Source organism: Jatropha curcas, chromosome 10, assembly GCF_041381405.1.
Source record: "Jatropha curcas cultivar XTBG-Jc1 chromosome 10, XTBG_Jcur_1.0, whole genome shotgun sequence".
In the NCBI taxonomy this organism is placed as follows: Eukaryota; Viridiplantae; Streptophyta; class Magnoliopsida; order Malpighiales; family Euphorbiaceae; genus Jatropha; species Jatropha curcas.
Genome location: NC_143160.1, coordinates 8,961,024 through 8,982,066, shown reverse-complemented (window position 1 = coordinate 8,982,066; position 21,043 = coordinate 8,961,024). Strand labels below are relative to the sequence as shown.

The 21,043-nt window shown below is 31.2% G+C and overlaps 1 protein-coding gene across 3 annotated transcripts; it reads left to right on the top strand.

Moving 5' to 3' along the window:
* Positions 1-10,033: 10,033 nt before the first annotated feature.
* On the top strand, positions 10,034-20,599 carry LOC105642055 (zinc finger protein BRUTUS). 3 transcript variants are annotated; one of them, XM_037636429.2, is made up of 15 exons: positions 10,034-10,552; positions 11,891-12,100; positions 13,329-13,523; positions 13,634-13,998; positions 14,833-15,058; positions 15,265-15,433; positions 15,557-16,795; positions 16,965-17,136; positions 17,218-17,439; positions 17,523-17,660; positions 18,183-18,417; positions 18,509-18,568; positions 20,007-20,078; positions 20,142-20,297; positions 20,492-20,599. In XM_037636429.2, the coding sequence occupies exons 1-14, from the start codon at positions 10,259-10,261 to the stop codon at positions 20,274-20,276; spliced, it is 3,732 nt and encodes a 1,243-aa protein (XP_037492357.1). In that variant the 5' UTR covers positions 10,034-10,258; the 3' UTR covers positions 20,277-20,297; positions 20,492-20,599. The 3 variants fall into 3 exon arrangements, with proteins under 3 accessions (XP_037492357.1, XP_037492356.1, XP_037492355.1); XM_037636428.2 differs by having other exon boundaries at positions 20,411-20,599; XM_037636427.2 differs by having other exon boundaries at positions 20,142-20,599.
* Positions 20,600-21,043: the final 444 nt, after the last annotated feature.

Here is a 21,043-nt window from a genome sequence, read left to right as displayed (position 1 = left end):
ATATATGGAATAATTAAATATTTTGTGAAAAGTATACAGAAATAAAATTAAATCTTTTTATAAATTGTTAGCAAATTGTAATTTCTATAAACATTATTGATGCTCGTTTAATCGAATTAAATAAGTCACTCGACCCTACTGACATAATAAATTCACCTAGGATGTTACTATCATATTTATATATTTACCGCTAGTAAACTTATAGAAATATCCATATAAATATATTGATTGAATATATTTTATTTCATGTTCATGTTATGCTCCCACTAGAAAAATTTTTTGGATGATCTTTGTTTCTCTTTTTGTTGGAGTACCTAGCATTCTTATAAACTTGATAAAGCTGAACTTGTAAGTGGATATTTAATCAAATGGCACCCAAAAATAGAAGTGGAAGACAAAAGTGAATGTATATTTAAGCTTGAAATTTCAGAATTCCGCATAAAGAAGCCACATTGAGTGTGAGAGGAGGAATGGTGCTCACTAGATTTAGGAGTACCCAATTTGGCCTACAATGATCTAAATCAAGAATATTATTGCATTATCTAGTCAAGCTGCATGTAATGTAACACAATACAAGACCACCTTTCTTTATTTGTTGGTTCCTAAACCTCTCATATTTTTCAACGTCCCATGTAGCTCTACCATATCATTTTGTCCTTTGCTAGCTGCATTGATAATTATTTATTAAGGGGTTGCCAAAAACATTCTTTAAAAGGAACCGACTTCTTTGTAATTGGGACCTAATTAGTAATTAGGGTTAGGAACTTAGGATTTTCTGGGCCTAGGGAAGTTGCAAGCCAACGGAAAAAGGGTAGTTGGCTTTTCACAAGCGTATAACATGCTTCTTGCACTTACCAAAAAATTTTCTTCCCGATCATAGTTACGTAAAGAAGGACGTGGATATCATTTTATTCTAACTAATAAATATATATAGTTGAGATCTGCTTAAATGGATGCTATAGATGTAGCCTATTCTCGTATTTGTTAGGTTTTTTTATTTTTAATCCTCTTTTAGACCAAATAAATAAAAATAGTTGAGATCTTGTAGCGGACTTATCTTTCTGTGGAAGATCATTTCTTGAAGAAATCCCCTAATACCAATTCTTTAGAAAGCATTTGGTATCATTTTGCATACAATATATCACTAATATGCGCTCTCCAACTTATCATCCAAGTGTATGTATGTATATATATATATATATACCTAAACTTTCTCTTCAATAAGTCTAGTCTTCAACCGATCTATCATATGATTCAATATATTTTAATACAATAAGATATACTTTCAAAATAAAATTACATTAGAAATATCTTCCATTATATTAGTTAAAGTTGAGTTTTTAAATTGTTTTGGAGGAAGATGAAGTTTTTTTGAAGGTTATTTGGAAGGTTTAAAAACTCACGTTGAGTGGTGATGTTCTATATTGTCCCGTACATTTGTTTAAAAAAAAAAATTCGAACTTGTCCTCATTTATAAATTTTCTATTTTTGTTCTTTCTTTTCTCATTTATCTCGCAAAATCTTCTTAAAAATATGTCTTAAATATTTATAAATTAATATCTTATTAAAGATAATTCTAATCAAATTAAACATTTAACGATCTTTAACAAAAGAGTACCTATGCCCGAAACTGATACAGATGGATAGGTAGAGAATACTTAAAGACGCGAGACAACTCCTTCTAAGAGATTTGATAAAATAGCCTCGTAACTTCCGGAGAATAGATGCCTCAAAAATAATAATTTTCATAAAAAAGATATTTTGCTTTCCAATACTCTCACACCAAATAACACAAGTTTATTAAACCTTACTCTATGTTTCTTCTTATCTCAAACATAAAAATAGTACTATTATCTTACTTATTGTATGTTAAGGTTCCTTACTTTTCTTTCATGCCATCAAAATGATGTGTAAGTGTTCACTTAATTAACAAATGAAATTGCTTTATGTATACCTCATTAATCAAGAAAAAGCCTTTAGAGCTAACATGTAGTCCGATAAGCAGTAATGGCTTGATTTTTAGACAAATTTTATTTATAATAAAGTCACAACTATCAAGAAAGTTTTATTTTAATACTATCTTGATCCAAACATGTTTTTAAATTAAAAAAAAAAAGATTAAACGTAGATTGGGCATGTAAAAAGAGCTCTCGGTTCGATCCTACTAAATGCACCTGTAGAGAGAGACAAGGAGTCTTAAGCCCTGAGCCGAATTAGACAGTCTTTAATAATAGGGTCCGAATACTAGTGATTTACAGAAAAAAATAATATTATTAATAAAACTTGCAAATTTTTTGTCTCTTAAAAAAAAACTTGTAAATTTTGTGGGAAAAGTTTTTCCTTTACGGAAAGATAAAAGAAAAGGGATGAAATAGACAGGCCTAAATGTGGACAAAATTAGTGGCAACTTTTGTATAGTTGGTGGGTTATCCACAAATTTTTAGTGCCCAAAAATATTTAAATTGAAGAAAGTGTGCCAAACATAAGGATAACACACTCACCCATTTGATTTATCTTTGGTGTTGCTTAGTCATCCACTTACTAACACATGTACCTTAATGATTCTATACATACACTTCTTTGCCCAATTCCTTCATTTTTTAAATAAATGGTTTGCGTTTTGAGGCTTTAAGAGCTTATGCTAATCAAGACCCTACTTGCCATTTATCTATGAGTAAATCTCTTACACATTGGTTGTAGGCACTCAACTAATAAAATTAAAAAAAAAAAAAAGGATAAATTGTTAATGGAGACATGGAGTCCTTCCTTTTCTCATTTCCAACATATCGCGGGCTCGGAGTTTTTAGTAGGATATATAAGTTCCATAAACCTTCTATCTCTATCGGAAATTCGAAGTTTTTAATAGTGTTTATAAAGTCCATGAATCTTATATCTGTAACAGGGACTTGGAGTCTTTAATAGTGTATATAAAGTCTATAGACCTTCTATCTAGTCAACAATTATCTAAAATAAAAAGTTAGTCAAATTCACTTCATCCCACCTCTCTCTCTCTCTCTCTCTCTCTCTCTCTCTCTCTCTCTCTCTCTCTCTCTCTCTCTCTCTCTCTATATATATATATATATATATATATATATATATATATATATATATAATTCTCATTTATTAATAGATCCATAAATGAGTTAAGTATCGTGGCAATTGAAATTGTTTTTTTTTTTTTATACTTACACGAGGTATCCAGGTCCATATTCGTTTTAACCGTCCATAAATTTGGCTAATTTCCACTTGCCCTTAAAAGTAAAGGGATTGGTCAGATGGAATTTACGTTGCAGAGGATCGAATCCATGACCTAAGTTATGATGATCAACCCATGACCTAAGCCATGGTTTTGTTATTGTACAATTTAAGTTATAGTTTATTATGTATCAAGTTCAAAATTTTATTTGAATTTGATTTCTTCAATTTTGAGTGAATTCAAACTTATTCATAACTTTATTTAACTAATTATAAACTCAATAATAAATATTTATGGCTATTTTATATGCTCAACAATTTTTTGATATTTAATTAATTTCTTTTTCCACAATAAGTTTTATAAAATATAAAAAATAACGATATTTATAACATTGTGATATTTTTTTAAAGCTGTTCAAACTGAGCGTAGAAATAATCAAGATTATTCCTTAAAAATAATCTAGTTATAAAAAATAATATTTAAGATTTTTTAAACTTTAACATTGATAGCTTGTCCTTATATAATACTGAATTAATAACGTCATATGTCAATTATAATATCATATTAATCTTGAAATTGATTAAACACGGATATCTTTTTATAAAAGTGAAAAAAAAAAAAAAAAAAAAGTGAAATCATACGATACTATTTTCATAATTTTTCCTAGAATTTATGTACCACATAGATAAAAAAAAGAATAAATAAAATCTCGTGGGCCTCATGCAGCAATATCTTTAATTTTATAATTTTATTGACTGAGAATGTGTTTACATTTATTATTTTTATTATTTTATTATTTTTAGTATTTTATTATTTATTATTTTTTTATTTTACATTTATTCTTAATAATTCAATTGGATTGAAATTTGAGTCGATTGCTATTTTTACCCTTATTTAAAGAGAAGGGTGGGCCTAAAGGAGAGATAAGGGATGTAAAAACTCTAAAATATAGTTGATGGCTGATGAAAAATCAATTGATTGAGAATACTATCAACGGTTTGATTAAAGCATTTATGAAACACCTACAATTTTATTATTAGACACAAATCAGCTGAGGTATGTAAAAGCATTGATCGAATTGAACCAAAAATCTATTTACCAATTTGATTCAGTTCGATGAATATATTCAAAGGAAGTTCGGCTTTATCAATTAATCAATTTGGGGCCAAAATTATTGTATGATTTCAGCTTGTTTTTGTAGAAATTATTAAGTTAGGTTTAAAACCGAACCGATATGGAAAAATCAATTAAAATCAACTGAATTGACATATTTAATTTGACTATTCAAGTTGTTCAATTCAAATATCAATTTCTATTCGTTTCAATTTCACTTCTAAAATATGATTTTTATTTTTCCACCCTTGATTTAGTTTGATTTGAACCAAATCAACTATTTACTTGCTTCTAAAATCAAGTATCAGTAATATGAATCAGCTCAACATGCTGTCTCCGTGAGATTAGAAAGTATTTCAAGTTCTAACATAAAGAGACCCGGTCATTTCCCGTGCCGGCCCGAGGACTGCCACACCTTGTGCGTCAGTTTCATGTGCCCCCTTCATGCCTGCCCTGTGATCACAATTCACAACTCTTTAACTTATTTTTTTATGAAATTACTGCTTTTGCCCTCCATAAATACCGGATTACTTTCTTTCCAGGGAACCGTCAAAACTTTTTCAATATTGGTTCTTTTATTTTTAAATAATTAAAAAAGTACCTATCATTATGGAATAAAATCAAATAAAAGCATATATGGAAACAAATAACCAAAATAGTTGTTTATTCGATTGAAAAAGATTTTTTTTTTTCGTTAATTTTCATATAAAATGTATTTTATTTTGACTTTAATAATTTTGCTATGTTAATATACATATGTGCATATTGATATGAAAATGGAAAAAGGTGAAGTTATTTGTAGAAAGAGAATGATGAGGCTTTTATAGAGTCATTGTCATGATTCTTGAGCCAAAACCACATGCATAATGGTGGAGTCGAGTAATTGACTCAGACATTTAAAAGTGTTCTTTGATCGAGCGTTATAAAATCCTTTAGGTGTGTACGATTAATATCTTATTTATGTATGGAACTATATTACATTTAATATTTTAGTACATTTATAAATAAGTTACTAGTATATTAATTATAGTTTATCAGAAACAGAAACACCAATTAAAAAAGATATGAGACAAGTTATGCCCCCAGAATCATAAGAATGTCAGTTTTTTTTTTTTTTTTTTTTTTTTGAGAAAAATTAAACTAGAAATTTCATTAATTGGAAACTGTATATAGATATGAGTTATATATCAATATATTTATATATTTTTCCATAGAAAGTGTAATAATAAACCACTTATACGAAGAATAAAAAAATAAAATCTTGATTTGAAGTATCTAATTGAGTTGACAAAACATAATATTTGTATCATAGGCAATCACTTACTCCACTTAGTGGCTATTATGGTCACTGTTCGACTCCATGATCTTTATATAAGTCTGATATAATTACATTCAAATTTATTCATTCTATTGGAGAAGAGATCTGTACTTCTTTCTGTATAACTATCCAAATAATAAAAGACGTTAGACAAAATCACCATAATGGTGATAACAATAACTCAGAACTAGATATGGGAATAAAATCTCAATATTTGGGCAACAATAAATCTCAATATTTGGACGACATTAACTCAGATTTGTAAACAGATCTAAGGATTATTTGCAAAAAACGAAAAAGGAAAGGGGTGACCACTGGTAAGAGCTCAACGGTAGCCGCCCGTGGAAGAAGAAAAGAGAGACTTTAGGTTTGAAGTTTTAGCTTTTAGATTTTAAGAGAGAGATGGAAAATAATATTGTAAGAATGTCATATTTAAAATGCTAGAAAGAGGATAATTCAAAATTTGATGTTCTAATACCAAAGAAGAAGAAAAATTTACGAGTCAATCCGCACAAAAATTAGTCTCTCAATATATATGATTTTTTTTTTGGAGAAGGAATATATATGAGTAATTTATTAATATATATTGTATTATTAATTCTTTCATATTTAATTTCGTTAGGCAGCTAATATACAACTTTTTTTTTTTACTCATTGTTTTAATATATTTTCAATTATCATCATTAAATATATAATTTTTTTCTATGTGCATATATGGCAAATATGTTTTTAAAAGCAAACTAATTTTTGTTTTATGTTAACTCGATATCAATTAACTTTAGAAGTTTTTGGAATTTTATGAAATTATAATATCAAAACATTTTTTATTTTCATTGTTCATATTAACATAAAATGTTAACATTATTCTTGAATTATTTTTAATTTAATATTTTTTTGTATAACAATAATACTTTTACTTACTATAGTATTAAGTTGAAACAGAACAAGCCATCGACAACCTTTGACCAAATTGATGTCACGCATTTGAAGAATTTTGCCTTTTGTAAGTGACATATATAATCTCTTTTATTTATTCCAAAATCTAATTATCTAATGATGTAATCAATGTAATACAGTTTAATGACTATGATGCCCTTGTACACTGTCAGTGTCAGGTCTACCAACTCCACGTCATCACCTGATTCTGTTCACCCACAATTCGTGGTAGTTTACGTGGACTTTGTGACAAGCGCAAAAGACAAAGGTCCCGCTACTGTCCGTGCCGCAGCCTGATTTTCCCGTGTTGCCCATACGTGTGCACGGTTCTTGTCCTTTGACACACCGCTCTCAGTGGCTTTCTTATCTCACATGGCACATCTTTTATCCCCCACACCACGTGTTATGCGAATGCCAAGTCAGATTAGATTTTTTTTCAGATTATTTATCCGGAAAACATAAATTTTTATATGAAATAAATTAGGCGGTGATTTGAATTGGAAAAATTAGGGTCGCTGTGATTTAGAAAATACAATTAGTTATTTTTTTCATTTTCGAAAATAGATTAAAATTTTTTTATAATTTACTTCCTAATTCTTTCATCTAATTTTTGTATTTTTTTTATACCCGGTTTTATTTATTCTCAATTTTAATATATTTTTAATACCACATGGACAAACTAGTCATATTTCTCAAATAACAAAATTTTTTCTAGTATAAAATTTTAATATCTCTCATTTAACTATTATGTTTTCTTGTTGACTTAACGGAAAAGATACAAAATTACATGGAATAACCTAATAATGTAATGAAAGTAAAATATAAGGACAAATTATTATAATTTTAAAAATACAGAAACGGACTAATTGTATTTCATCTATTAATTATTCCGGAAAAAAAAAATTTGAGCATTAGAATTTAAACATCCAATTAATTTACAATCTCTTTTTAGAAAAATAATGCATAATCCATGAAATCGATAAATTTTAAAAGAAAGAAATTCATATTTTCTCAATTTCATTTCTTTAACTGTTAAATAGTTAAATTATATTTATAAAGTACGATTTTGATTATTTTATTGATTTTGCTCTATATAAATTTTGCTTTCCATGTGCCACATAAAATCCATGGAGTTTTAATGAATTATATAAAGTTCCATAGTTCATTGTTGGCTGAAAAAAAATAATTTATTTTGTTTAAATTTATTATAAAATGTTTTGGAGTATTATTAATTTATTATAAAATTTTTTGTTTAAATCTAATCTTTTATTCCTTAAAGAAAAATCATCATTCAAATGGCTGATCTGTAAAAACATGTATGAATTGCACATATACTCAACCTTCTTGATTTAATTTTTTAGCCAATGCCAAATGCTAACTTAAAAATGTAATTATAATATATTGAAAGGTCAAATTCCAGCAACAAATCAAATTAAATAGAAAGAAGTCAAAACCCAAATGTGACTAATCAAAGGGCATAACAACCAGGCATTAAAAAATTAATTGGAATTATTCAAACTCTACTGTGTTCATGAATCATTTGAAACCAAACCTGCAAACACAACTACGCGATAATGACTGACGTATATTCTTGTGATCCATAGGAGGTTACGTAGTCTTTTTTTTTTTTTTAAATTGATGACCTATTTTATTTTCTCCTTTCCTAAATTATAGAATAGTTTTCTCAGAAAATGTATGCAGACTATAAACGAGTTAAGTGCAGTCGATTTTAGTTCAATTTGTCAATAATTTATAATTTTAAAAAAATTCAAAATTTAATAGACGAAATAATATTACGAGCTACTGCTCCCATAATATTTATTACATTTGAGAAAATTTGTTTGTTTTAAAATACTTGTTATATTTGTGATTTTAAGGAATAATAAATATTTTTTTTCATGTTTACTCTTTGTATATGACCAATAATTATTAGAGAATTAGTGTTAGATTAATGGTTTTCTTAGAGAATTGGTATTAAATTAAGGGTAATATAATCAATTTATTTAATAATTTATTATAATTTAGACAATTTTAATAATTTTCTTAAAGGACGTGAAATTCTAAATGTGACAAGTATTATGAAATATAGGTAGCATACAACAAAATCCCCTTTTGACTTATCAATCGGAGTATATTTAATTAGCTTAAAAAAAAAGAATATATATATATATATATATATAAACTGAAACAAATAAAAGGTTTAAAGCGTTCTATTTGTTTTTTTAATAAAATTTGAGGTTTTTTATTTTCGTGTATTTTGATCGGCCAATTCAAATAATTTCTATTTAATATTTAATATTTAATATTTAATATAGAAAAATTGATAAGTTTTGAAACCTAATTCAATTCAAACTATAACTTATAAACTCTAAAATCTAACAAATATGGATAAATTGATAAGTTTTTGAAACATAATCCAACTAAAACTCTAGCTTATAAACTCTAGAATCTAATAGGCGTCTCTCAGAATTGTAGTTATCATAAAAAATTTTATAACCATCATTCTTATTTTGCCACTCAACCCATCAGAAAATTTTATAATTCACTGTTGAAGATTTTCTAAGTCTTGCTAAACATTTTTATCTTTCGTTCTTTTTATCATTTTATCTTTTGCATGTTGATAATTTGATACCTAAGCATTTTCTATTACCATTTGTGATGAGGATTTGTTGCACATGGAGTACTATCACTACAAGCTCACAGACCATCGGGTATTAATTTCCTCAAATGTATTCTACCTGTGTTATATTTTTTGGTATAAATATTATACATCGATCTATTTCAAGAACGTATGTGTATATTTATAGAAAATAATCAATACGCTTAGAAGTATATTCGTTATGTCTATTTGCACCATCATATGGTTAGTAATAAAATTCAAGAAAAAATTTCTTTGTTTGAAAATTATAAAGAGGCAAATCCATATTTTTTTAATGCTTATAAAATGCTTAGTGAACATCATTGTTATTTTGATTGCCTAAAGAGGATTACCAGTAAAATGTATAGGATTTAAAAGAAATTAATTAATGTCCTTATTATATTAATATTTAATTCTTATATATAATAAAGTAAAGATAGAAAAATGGTTTTCAAATGAACATGGGAAAATGCAATCTATCCAAATAGAATAAATAAGAGATAAAAAGAGTATATAAAAACATAATTTGATTTTCAAACATTTAAATAAATAAGGATTTAAATATTATTTTTAATCAAAATGTTATTTAAAATGTTTCTAATTATTTTTATTCACAAATAAAATTTTTTAAAAATAATAACATAATTCAATGATAAATTATTATTGACATTCTAAATTATTATTAGTAAGAATAAATTGTAATTAAAAAAATGTATTGAAATTATAAAAAAAAATGGAGAGAACGTTAATCTGGTAATGGTGGAAACAGGACAACAAGCGATTGCTGCCGCGTGGATTTTAACTATAAAACGCCTCTCCTTTCTTTTTCTCTCTCTAATCTTCTTGTTCTTTGGGCCGCTACTTAATTCTTTCTCCTTGTTTTTAGAGAGAGAAACAAAGACAAAAGCAATGAATGCATATTATTGTGTATATTTGTATTTAGACACTTTCCAACATGAAAATGGGAATTTGAAAATAGATCACTGTTAGGGATTTTTCTTTAAGAAGTTTCTGAATCTGCAATCATTTCGAGTTTTTTTAGCTTTGATTTTGTATAATGGGGACGCCATTTGCAGGCGTAGACGGAGGAGCAGGAGGTGTAGCGGTAATGGCAGGGCCAGTTAACCCAATCGATCCTTCTACGCCGTCAAAAGCTTGCGTTAAAAACTCGGCTCTTAAATCTCCAATTCTTGTATTTCTTTTCTTCCATAAAGCTATTAGGTCTGAGCTCGATGGTCTCCACTGCGCCGCCTTGACTTTTGCCACAACTGGCGGAGATATTAAGCCGTTGCTTAGGAGGTATCACCTCTTTCGCGCTATATATAAGAATCACTGCAATGCTGAAGACGAGGTAGGTCGGATTGTTCTTGTTATGTTGAGATTGTTTATTTATTAGTATTATTTTCCAAGTTGATTCAGATTCAGTTTCTTCAATCTGGATTTCTATGTTTTGAATTCCGTTATCACTGTCAGACTGCGCATTCTTATGTTACAATTAGATAGGTAAATATTTTTGGAGATTGTATGGATGTATACTTGAATTATCTCTCTTTTTATTTTATTTGACGGAATGCTTGGTTCAACTGTTCATTTTTTTCTTGCATGATCTTCATTTTCTTTTGTTAAAAATAATGCTTTTGAATGTTGCTTGCAAATTGGTCTAAAGGATTGAATATTGGTAGCATCTGTAGTACAACTTATTGGTTTAGTTTCCCAATTGAAAGAGAGGGGTAGTTGGCAGGGAATTTTGAAGATTTCTGCATTATTTCCTTTGGTTTGTGGTCATGATTTGTGCTACTTTCCAGTTAGATAGTAGCAATATCTTTTGAAAACTAGGTTTTGTAGAATCTCTCTCTTTTCTGTTGGGTGAAAAAAAAAAAAAAAATCAGCGACAAGAGGGGATGCCAACTTGCAATTATCCAGTAGAATCTGCACTTCAATACATTGCCTTGCAATTGCACATGGTTGTATAGATTTTCTATATCATTAAAAAAAAGACCTGTATATGAGGATGTATTTTCCATACAGCACGTTTCAAGGATAGCAAGTCTCAAATGCAATGCAAGAAAAATGTGTGAATTAGTTTCTAATTTTATTATTTAGTTGTATTCATGGAATTAGAGGTGTTTGATCGCACTACAATTGGTCAAACTTCACTTCATCTATTCTTCTACATTCTTTCTGCCTGCTGGGGTCTCACTATATTTGTATATTAATGTGTGCAACATGAGCTTTAAAAGCCTAGTAAAGCATGAGATTATGTTGCTTTCATTTTACAAGTCGATGTCTTACTGACTTTGCCTTAATTCTAGTAGTTGATTATTCACTCCACCCATCCCTGCTTTTGTCCCCAAATTACTAGATATTGAATTAATGTGGTTTTCTTGCCTCAATTCCCAAAAGTATATTGGAATATTCCATCATGATCATTTCTTGAATTATTGTATTGTTGAAATGATAGTTTTGGAGTTTGAATCTTTTGGAAGACTAAGATGTCTGAAAATACAGAATGTGGTGTAGCACATGTTTGCCAATGAATTATTTAAGCTTTGTCAATGGGTTCAGTTTAGAGATTCTTCAATCAAAGATGTTGACAATATGTCAAAAACTTGTTCTTGTCATCTCCAAACGCAGTGCTAGAAGATCGATTGTTTGTTGGAAATTTTGACTATGTAAACTTTAATTGCAGGTTATTTTTCCAGCTCTTGATATACGTGTCAAGAATGTGGCACGGACATACTCTCTTGAACATGAGGGAGAAAGTGTTCTTTTCGATCAATTGTTTGAGCTTCTGAATTCCACTGAACAAAATGAAGAAAGCTATCGCAGAGAGTTAGCTTCTCGTACGGGTGCTCTTCGAACATCAATTAGCCAACATTTGTCTAAGGAAGAGGAGCAGGTATTTGTTTAGATCATTGATGCAATGATATTTTGCATTGTCTTTGTTATATATCTCTTCAAATTTAGTTTGATAAGTTGAATATTTCATTTAGTTACTGAGAGGAATTAATGTGTAAAACATTCTTCATTTTTACTGGTTTAGTTGCTTTATATAGCAGATTATTATAGTTTGCCTCCACATAAGGTTTGGGGTTTGATATTCTCAAGATATTTGGTCTTGACATGTCTACAATTCTTTCTCATGATCACAAACTATTGTCTATGCTTCTTCATTGGTTTTAATATCCATTGTTTGGATGATGGAAATCAGTATAAGCTTTTGCGTGAAGATGCAGTGGTCATTATGTGCTTATGAGGGCCCCTACTTTAAGTGCTGTAATTCATAGTAAATTCAAGAATGAAGGTCAACTAGAGGCTATAATTTAGGCTAGCATTTTGTGTCAAAAGTTGAAATATTATTATTTAGGCCTAGTCCATATGAAAAATTGGAAAATGAATGCTATCCATTTGTTAAACAAGCAATATGGCATGATGTGGAGATACATGAATTGACAAGAAGTAGACTGCTTGAATTAACACGGAACGAACTACTAAATAACTATTATGTCTTTAACTCTACGCAAAGCACAACATACTCAATTTGTAGCTTTCTCTATTCTTTATTTTATCTATTTTCATATATGAAAAATTTAGCCTCAGACTTCTTAAAAAATTACATTAATTCCAAAAAAAAAAAAAAAAAAAAATTATAATTGAAACTCACAAGCTTGTGGTTGAAAATGGCAGGTCTTTCCCTTGCCTACTATGAATTAAGTGCTGTAATTCATAGTAAATTCAAGAATGAAGGTCAACTAGAGGCTATAATTTAGGCTAGCATTTTGTGTCAAAAGTTGAAATATTATTATTTAGGCCTAGTCCATATGAAAAATTGGAAAATGAATGCTATCCATTTGTTAAACAAGCAATATGGCATGATGTGGAGATACATGAATTGACAAGAAGTAGGCTGCTTGAATTAACACGGAACGAACTACTAAATAACTATTATGTCTTTAACTCTACGCAAAGCACAACATACTCAATTTGTAGCTTTCTCTATTCTTTATTTTATCTATTTTCATATATGAAAAATTTAGCCTCAGACTTCTTAAAAAATTACGTTAATTCCAAAAAAAAAAAAAAAAAATTATAATTGAAACTCACAAGCTTGTGGTTGAAAATGGCAGGTCTTTCCCTTGCTTATTGAGAAGTTTTCATTTGAAGAGCAGGCGTCATTAGTTTGGCAATTTCTATGCAGCATTCCTGTTAATATGATGGCGGAGTTTCTTCCTTGGCTTTCTTCCTCCATATCGTCTGATGAATATCAAGATATGCACAAGTGCTTGTCCAAGATAATCCCAAAAGAGAAACTTCTTCATCTGGTGAGGTCTTTTGGGGCGTGCACTCCATCTTTGGATGGACTACTATTAGAAAAAGAAAAGAAAAGGCTGACTTTTTTTTTTTTTTTTTTTTTTTTTTTCTGTTAATGAAGGTAATTTTCACCTGGATGGAGGGTGGAAAATTGGCTGAAACATGTACAAGTTGCTGTGATGATTCTAAGGCTTGCTATCAAGATTCAGGTCTACCAGCCTTAATCTGTCAAAGCAAAAACACACTTTGTGCATGTGAATCTTCTAGAACTGGTAAAAGGAAATATATGGAGCTAAATTGTTATCCAGCCAATTCAACCATTGGCCATCCCATAGATGAAATTTTGCTTTGGCATGCTGCAATAAGAAGAGAGCTGAATGATATAGCTGAGGCTGCTAGGATGATACAGCTATCTGGGGATTTTTCTGATCTGTCTGCATTCAATAAGAGGCTGCAATTCATTGCAGAAGTTTGCATATTTCACAGGTTTTGTTTTCTGGGACTTTTTTTCTGACCAACTCAAGTGAACATAATATTGTCTGAGTGTAGTGTGTCAACAGTGGTGCATGCATTATGATATGTGGATAAAGATAATCAACATGGATAAGCTTTTTAGATTATTGGGTGATGCATGAACTAATGCTTCCCATATTATATCTAATTTTTGAAACCACAATTTCGTTCTGATTCAAAAACTTCTAGTTCACAAAGCGTGGCAAACTTTTGGCGGTAAGATCTCCTTGAATTTCACATATTAGGACCTAAAGCAATTTTGACATTAGTAGATCTTTCTTCTTTCAACTTTGTGTTTTCATGGGCCTAGGGACAGAACCAGACTTCGATAATTGCAGGGACCAAAATAAGGATGAAAAGAAAAAAAAATTGTGGCCAATTAAAGTATATTCAATAGTTGAGTGACAAGTAAATATTCAGAATATGAAGATCAAACACGGAACTGATGAAAATAAGTGTAAAATTTATATTAGGAAATAAAATTTTAGGAAGTTCAGGGGCCAATGTGTTTAATTTTTGAAAAACATGCGTAAAAACATATGTAAGATATATAATTTCAGAAAGTTTTTTTTGGGCCAATATATATAATTTTTAAGAGAACATATATAAAAACATAGGTAAATGATTCTATTTTGAAAAATGTCAGCTCTTACATGGTAGTGACACTTAAGCATTTTAAAGGATTTGAAACTCTCTCTCCCCTCCTGCCCTCCTTGAATAAGATATGAGAGAAACACAGGATTCATATTGTCTATGTTTGACCATTTACATTGTGCAATGGAACTCTGTTTTCTCTTTTGAGTGCAGTATTGCTGAGGACAAAGTTATATTCCCTGCTGTAGATGCAGAACTGTCCTTTGCCCAGGAGCATGCTGAAGAAGAAATTCAATTTGACAAACTTAGATGTCTGATTGAAAGTATTCAAAGTGCTGGAGCTAACACATCTCTTACTGAATTCTATACAAAATTGTGCTTGCAAGCTGATCATATCATGGATACCATACAGAAACACTTTCAAAATGAGGAAGCTCAGGTGAGTAGCTATATTTGCAATATTGCATGAAACATATCTCTCCCATGGCTGGAGTATGCTCCAACCTAGTTTCTCTATTTCTTAACTATATAGACTTCATGCCATTACTGTACTGTATAACTATTGTTTTTATATCCTTGGAATTCTAAATCAAGTATCTCTTGCTGTCTCTACAAATGATCTGACAGACTGATATGCATTGGTAGGTTCTCCCCCTTGCTCGAAAGCATTTTAGTGCCAAAAGACAGCGTGAACTTCTTTATCAAAGCTTATGCGTGATGCCCTTGAAATTGATTGAATGTGTCTTACCATGGTTAGTAGGATCACTTAGCGAAGAAGAAGCAAAGTCTTTTCTTCAAAACATGTGCATGGCAGGTCTATACCAATTCTCAAGCTTCCTCTCTATCACTGTTGATTATGTTTTTCCACGTGTGTTTTCTGTGGTATCTGTGTCTTCTCTTTCTTTCAATCTTTGACTCCCAGAGTGGTATAATGCAGCTCCAGCTTCAGATTCTGCATTGGTTACACTGTTTTCTGGTTGGGCTTGCAAAGGTCGTCCTAGGAACATTTGTTTGTCTTCAGGTGCTACTGGTTGCTGTCCTGTGAGAATTCTGACTACAATTCCGGAGGATGCCAAACAATCAATCTCTGACAGCAATCCTAAGTTGGCTAACAATAGAAAGTCTTCTTTTATCCAAACCAATGAAGCAGACGAAAGAAGAAGGCTGGTCAAGCGAGGAAACTTAGTATTACAGGAAGATGATGATGCTTGTCGCTCTCCGGAGACTGTTAATATTCCCAGATCATCTTGTAGTAATAAGTCTTGCTGTGTCCCTGGATTAGGTGTGAACACCGGTAATCTAAGAATTAGTTCTCTTGCTGCGGCAAAATCTCTGCGCTCCTTGTCTTTTAGTCCTTCTGCTCCCTCCCTTAACTCTAGTCTTTTTAATTGGGAAACAGATATAAGTCCCACAGACAGTGGTTGTGCATCACGACCTATTGATACCATATTTAAATTTCATAAAGCCATCCGCAAAGACTTGGAATATTTGGATGTTGAATCTGGAAAACTAAATGATTGTAATGAATCTTTGCTTAGGCAGTTTACAGGTAGATTTCGTCTGTTATGGGGTTTATATAGGGCCCACAGTAATGCAGAGGATGACATAGTGTTTCCAGAACTAGAGTCTAAAGAGACACTTCATAATGTTAGCCATTCTTACACGCTGGATCACAAGCAGGAAGAGGAACTATTTGAAGATATCTCATCTACACTCTCTGAGCTTACACGACTTCAGGAATGCTTGGAAAGTATCGATCTATCTGATGAGTTAACTGGAAACCAATCTGATTCTTCTGATCGCAGTGAAACTTTGAGAAAGTATAATGAGCTTGCAACAAAGCTGCAGGGCATGTGCAAATCCATTAGAGTATCACTGGATCAACATGTTTTTCGGGAAGAACTTGAGTTATGGCCATTATTTGACTTACATTTTTCAGTGGAGGAACAGGACAAAATTGTTGGTCGAATAATTGGTACTACAGGTGCGGAGGTGCTTCAATCAATGTTGCCATGGGTAACATCTGCTCTCACTCAGGAAGAGCAGAACAAAATGATGGACACATGGAAACATGCTACGAAAAACACAATGTTTTGTGAGTGGCTCAATGAATGGTGGGAGGGTACTTTCGCTGAAACTTCACAAGCGCCAACATCAGGCAGCTGTATATCACTAGGTATGTGAATCTTCTATTATTGCTGATAGTTTGTAAGTTAATCCCTGTAAAATAACATTTCTATTTTGTTGCTGCGACTTGAGACCCGGCTGAATGTTGCATTTTTTTTATTCAAAAAAATAAATTATCAAGATTTTTTTCATTGTGTTTTGTTTTGGCGCTCATTCAGGCACTGATCTCCATGAAAGCTTGGATCACAGTGACAATACGTTTAAGCCTGGCTGGAAAGATATTTTTCGCATGAATCAAAATGAACTTGAAGCAGAGATAAGAAAAGTTTCTCGAGATTCATCTCTTGATCCAAGAAGAAAAGCATATCTTATTCAAAATCTAATGACCAGGTGTGTTTATGCTTTGTTTGTCTGAACTCTTTTTGACTATCATTCTTCTGCTCGCTCTGATCAGCATATTGGTTTTGTTAGTCGCTGGATAGCTGCTCAGCAGAAGTCACCTCATGCAAGAACTGGTGAATTTTCAAATGGTGAAGACTTCCTTGGATGTTATCCTTCATTTCGCGATCCAGAGAAACGTGAATTTGGGTGTGAGCATTATAAACGGAACTGTAAACTCCGTGCTGCCTGCTGTGGAAAGTTATTCACGTGCAGGTTCTGCCATGATAAAGTCAGTGACCATTCAATGGATAGGTAAGTGTTTATCATTTGTTATATACCTTGTTTTGGTTTCACTTCTAGTCATATATTAACTTGAATTATGTTTATACTCGCAGGAAAGCGACATCTGAAATGATGTGCATGCGCTGCCTGAAAATTCAGCACGTTGGCCCAGTTTGCATAACACCTTCTTGTGGTGGTTTATCAATGGCAAAATACTATTGCAGCATATGCAAATTTTTTGATGATGAAAGGTAAAGGCTTTCATAAAATTAATTTCCCCTTAAATTTGTGGTTGCCGGAAGGTTTAAAAGAAATAGTACTGTGGGATATGACATATTTAGGTGAACTTTGTTGGATGATTGTTGACTTTGAATTATTTACATGATATTTATCTTCTATCATTTGTGCATTTCATCTTTTCAACAATTTTATTCCCTGCACTTTTATCCAAATTGGAAATTTGATTATTTTGCTAGAAGGGGTGCCTGAATCACTGATGATGTAGAAATTTAAAAAGAACGAAGAAGCATGTGTTTTCATGGTCTATTCTATTTTAAAGGACATCAACTGTAAGATTTTGATTGTCAAATTAACATACCTGAAGCGAAAGTTGTGTATTTTTATTTGATTTTCTAATTCATGGAAAGAACCTGAGAGCTCTAATCTTGGTTGTGGACAGGTTCACTCCTTTTGTTTCTTGATTGTCTATTGATTTATGTCTATAACTGGATAGCTTGCTAATCAATTTCTTGCTTTTTTTGAATTTATTTCAGGAATGTTTATCATTGTCCTTTCTGCAATTTATGCCGTGTTGGAAATGGACTTGGTGTTGACTTCTTTCATTGCATGAAGTGTAATTGCTGCTTGGCAATGAAGTTAGTGGATCACAAATGCCGAGAGAAAGGTCTGGAAATAAATTGTCCTATCTGCTGTGACTTTTTGTTCACTTCAAGTTTAAGTGTCAAAGCTCTTCCTTGCGGCCATTTCATGCATTCAAATTGCTTTCAGGTCTATTCGGCTTTTGCTTTGGTCATTGTTGTCCTGTCCATTTTCAATTCCTGTTGGTACATAAATTCTGACAGCACATTTTCTGTAACAGGCATATACTTGCAGTCACTACATTTGCCCAATTTGTAGCAAATCTTTGGGAGATATGTCGGTAAGATGTACTAACTCTCTTTTTGACCAACTAATCTATAATACTATTATAGACTGGATTAAAAATGATAATGTTTTGAGTTAAGTGAGGCATATTTGCAAAATCTTTTGTTATTTTTTCTTGTAAAAAATGGAATTCATTTTGGAGATCAGCAAAAATTGTGATAACCAACAAGCTTTCCTTGTTTCTAGTTTCTGGACATCTCTAACTGATTTTTCTCGTTACTTGTCTTTGCTATTTCTGAAACCTAACAGTTAATATGATCTTCTCTGAAGTTTCAAGACTGAAATGGATCTTGAGTTGTTAAGCTATTTTTAAATTACTCAGGAAATTACAGAATTATGGTAGTTTTATATACTCATAAACATAAGTTTTTGTGGTTCATTAGTGGCATTATAGAAAGGTGCGTTACATCCAAATTATATTCTAGCCTGTAAAACTTGGTTTCTGTTGACTAGGTTAGACCATTAGAGGCTATTCTGGTTGAATTTGAACTTGCCTTTGAAAATGCACTCTACTCTTCTGCCCCCTGTTCTATTTGTGGGACTTGTACTCTCTCTCTCTTTCTTCCTCGTAATTTGTTGTTTTTCTATTGTAATTTTCTGAAAAGCAGTTATCCGCATGTTTAGCAGCCCGCTTCTGCAACCCATACTGCTATTCTAAATGGATCCTAGTACTCCGGTTTGCTATAAGTAGGGGTGTCCATAAACTTTCAAAAACCGGCCAAACCAATCTAAAACCATAGTTTTGAAAAGTTTATGGTTTGGTTCACTTTTAAAATTTAAACGAATTATCAGTTCTTTTTATAATTTGTTTGAACTTTTAGATTATTGATAATTCATCGCAATTTTTGAGTGAAAATTTCCTTTGCATTGATATGTATATATACTTATTTTATGGAAAGTCCAAACATTGAAGGTTGTTTGGATACAAATTACACTGGTTAATCTATAGTCAATAAAATGCAAAAATTAATCTAATATTTAAGAATTAAATAAATATATTTTTTAATTTTATTGCCGAGGCAAAAGAAAAAGGGCGCGAATTAATTTTTTTTTTTTCTATATGTATACACACACACACACACACACACACACACACAAAAACGCTAATAACAGCCCAAATTGTTTTATGTGAGAGTTAATTCCCTGTGTATGTAGGAACTTAGTTCTTCACTTCTATACTCTTTAAAGTAACCAAATCATGCTTTAGCTTAAATTAATGAAACCATACCTTTTATTTGAATTCTGATGAAATGTGAATGCTACCTTTCTTTTGAGGTTGTCTCCTATGCTCAACCCATTCTCGTGTTGAGAGTGAAATGAAAATTAAATTAGGTTGTCGAGCGAGTCTCCTATGCTCAACCATACTTATGGTGAGACTGGAATGAATGTAAATTTTGAAGATTCCTCAGAACATTTCTGTTTTTTTTCTTCAGGTTTACTTCGGCATGCTTGATGCACTGTTGGCATCTGAAGAGCTACCAGAAGAATACCGGGACCGTTGCCAGGTAAATCGTCTGGTATTTTTACACTTCTTGGTTCTTTCACCAACACTGACTTTTGTAATCCAGGATATACTGTGCAATGACTGTGACAAGAAGGGCACGGCACCATTCCACTGGCTATACCACAAGTGCAGGTTTTGTGGATCTTATAATACCAGGGTGATCAAGGTCGAGTCGTACTGCTCAACTTCAAACCAGTGAGGTCATAGGTTTCTTATATAGGTGCGTAAATACCTCTGTGCGTCCTTATCTTTACACATAGCTTTGTAAATCATATGCCATGACAATAGTTAATTCAAATTCCATCTTTCAATTTTCCCCGTCTGCATCAAAAGTCAAACCCCCACCTTTTCAAATTCAATCTTTCGTTTGCTGCCTCTGCCTTCCTGATGCAAAAGCTACTCGCCTCCACTCAGGTTTTCTTTTCTTTTGAAGATGATGGAATTTTTAGTGAAGATCAGTGAGAACGGCAGGTTGTTCTTTCTTTTCTTTGTATGTTTAGATGTTGGTTTTTACCGTAGCCATTTCTTCTTCCTTGGAGTATGAACTGCAAAATGAGCTTCAACCTGACCCAACCAAAATTAAATTGTATTGGTTGATGAATTATACGAAACAGACAAGTAAACCCAATTAAAAATTTAGATGAATTCACGAAAAGTACGAATTTATTCAACCTACCAAATTATAATCGGTTAATTTTTTCTAAATAACTAAAAAATAAATAACGGGAGATTCGATCTTGCAGAGTTCAATTCTTTTTTGAAGTAATTTGGTCGGTTCGCCTCTCTAATAACGTTTTGGGCACTTTTATACAATTTTTAGCATAAGGGAATTGAAATGTTATATATAATGTGGATTACTTTTTTTCATTAAAAAAATTATTTGCAAATGAATTTTCAAATTTAGATCAACTATTAAACTTATTCTAAATGTACAATTTTGCTAATTTGTACTTAAAATTTATTACA

What these genes read in the sequence shown, in the direction of transcription:
- LOC105642055 (XM_037636429.2), top strand. Translation starts at nt 10,259, where the DNA reads ATGGGGACGCCATTTGCAGGCGTAGACGGAGGAGCAGGAGGTGTAGCG. An exon ending in TGTCTAAGGAAGAGGAGCAG is followed by an intron (nt 12,101 to 13,328) that starts GTATTTGTTTAG and finishes TGAAAATGGCAG; the next exon opens with GTCTTTCCCTTGCTTATTGA. An exon ending in AAGAGAAACTTCTTCATCTG is followed by an intron (nt 13,524 to 13,633) that starts GTGAGGTCTTTT and finishes CTGTTAATGAAG; the next exon opens with GTAATTTTCACCTGGATGGA.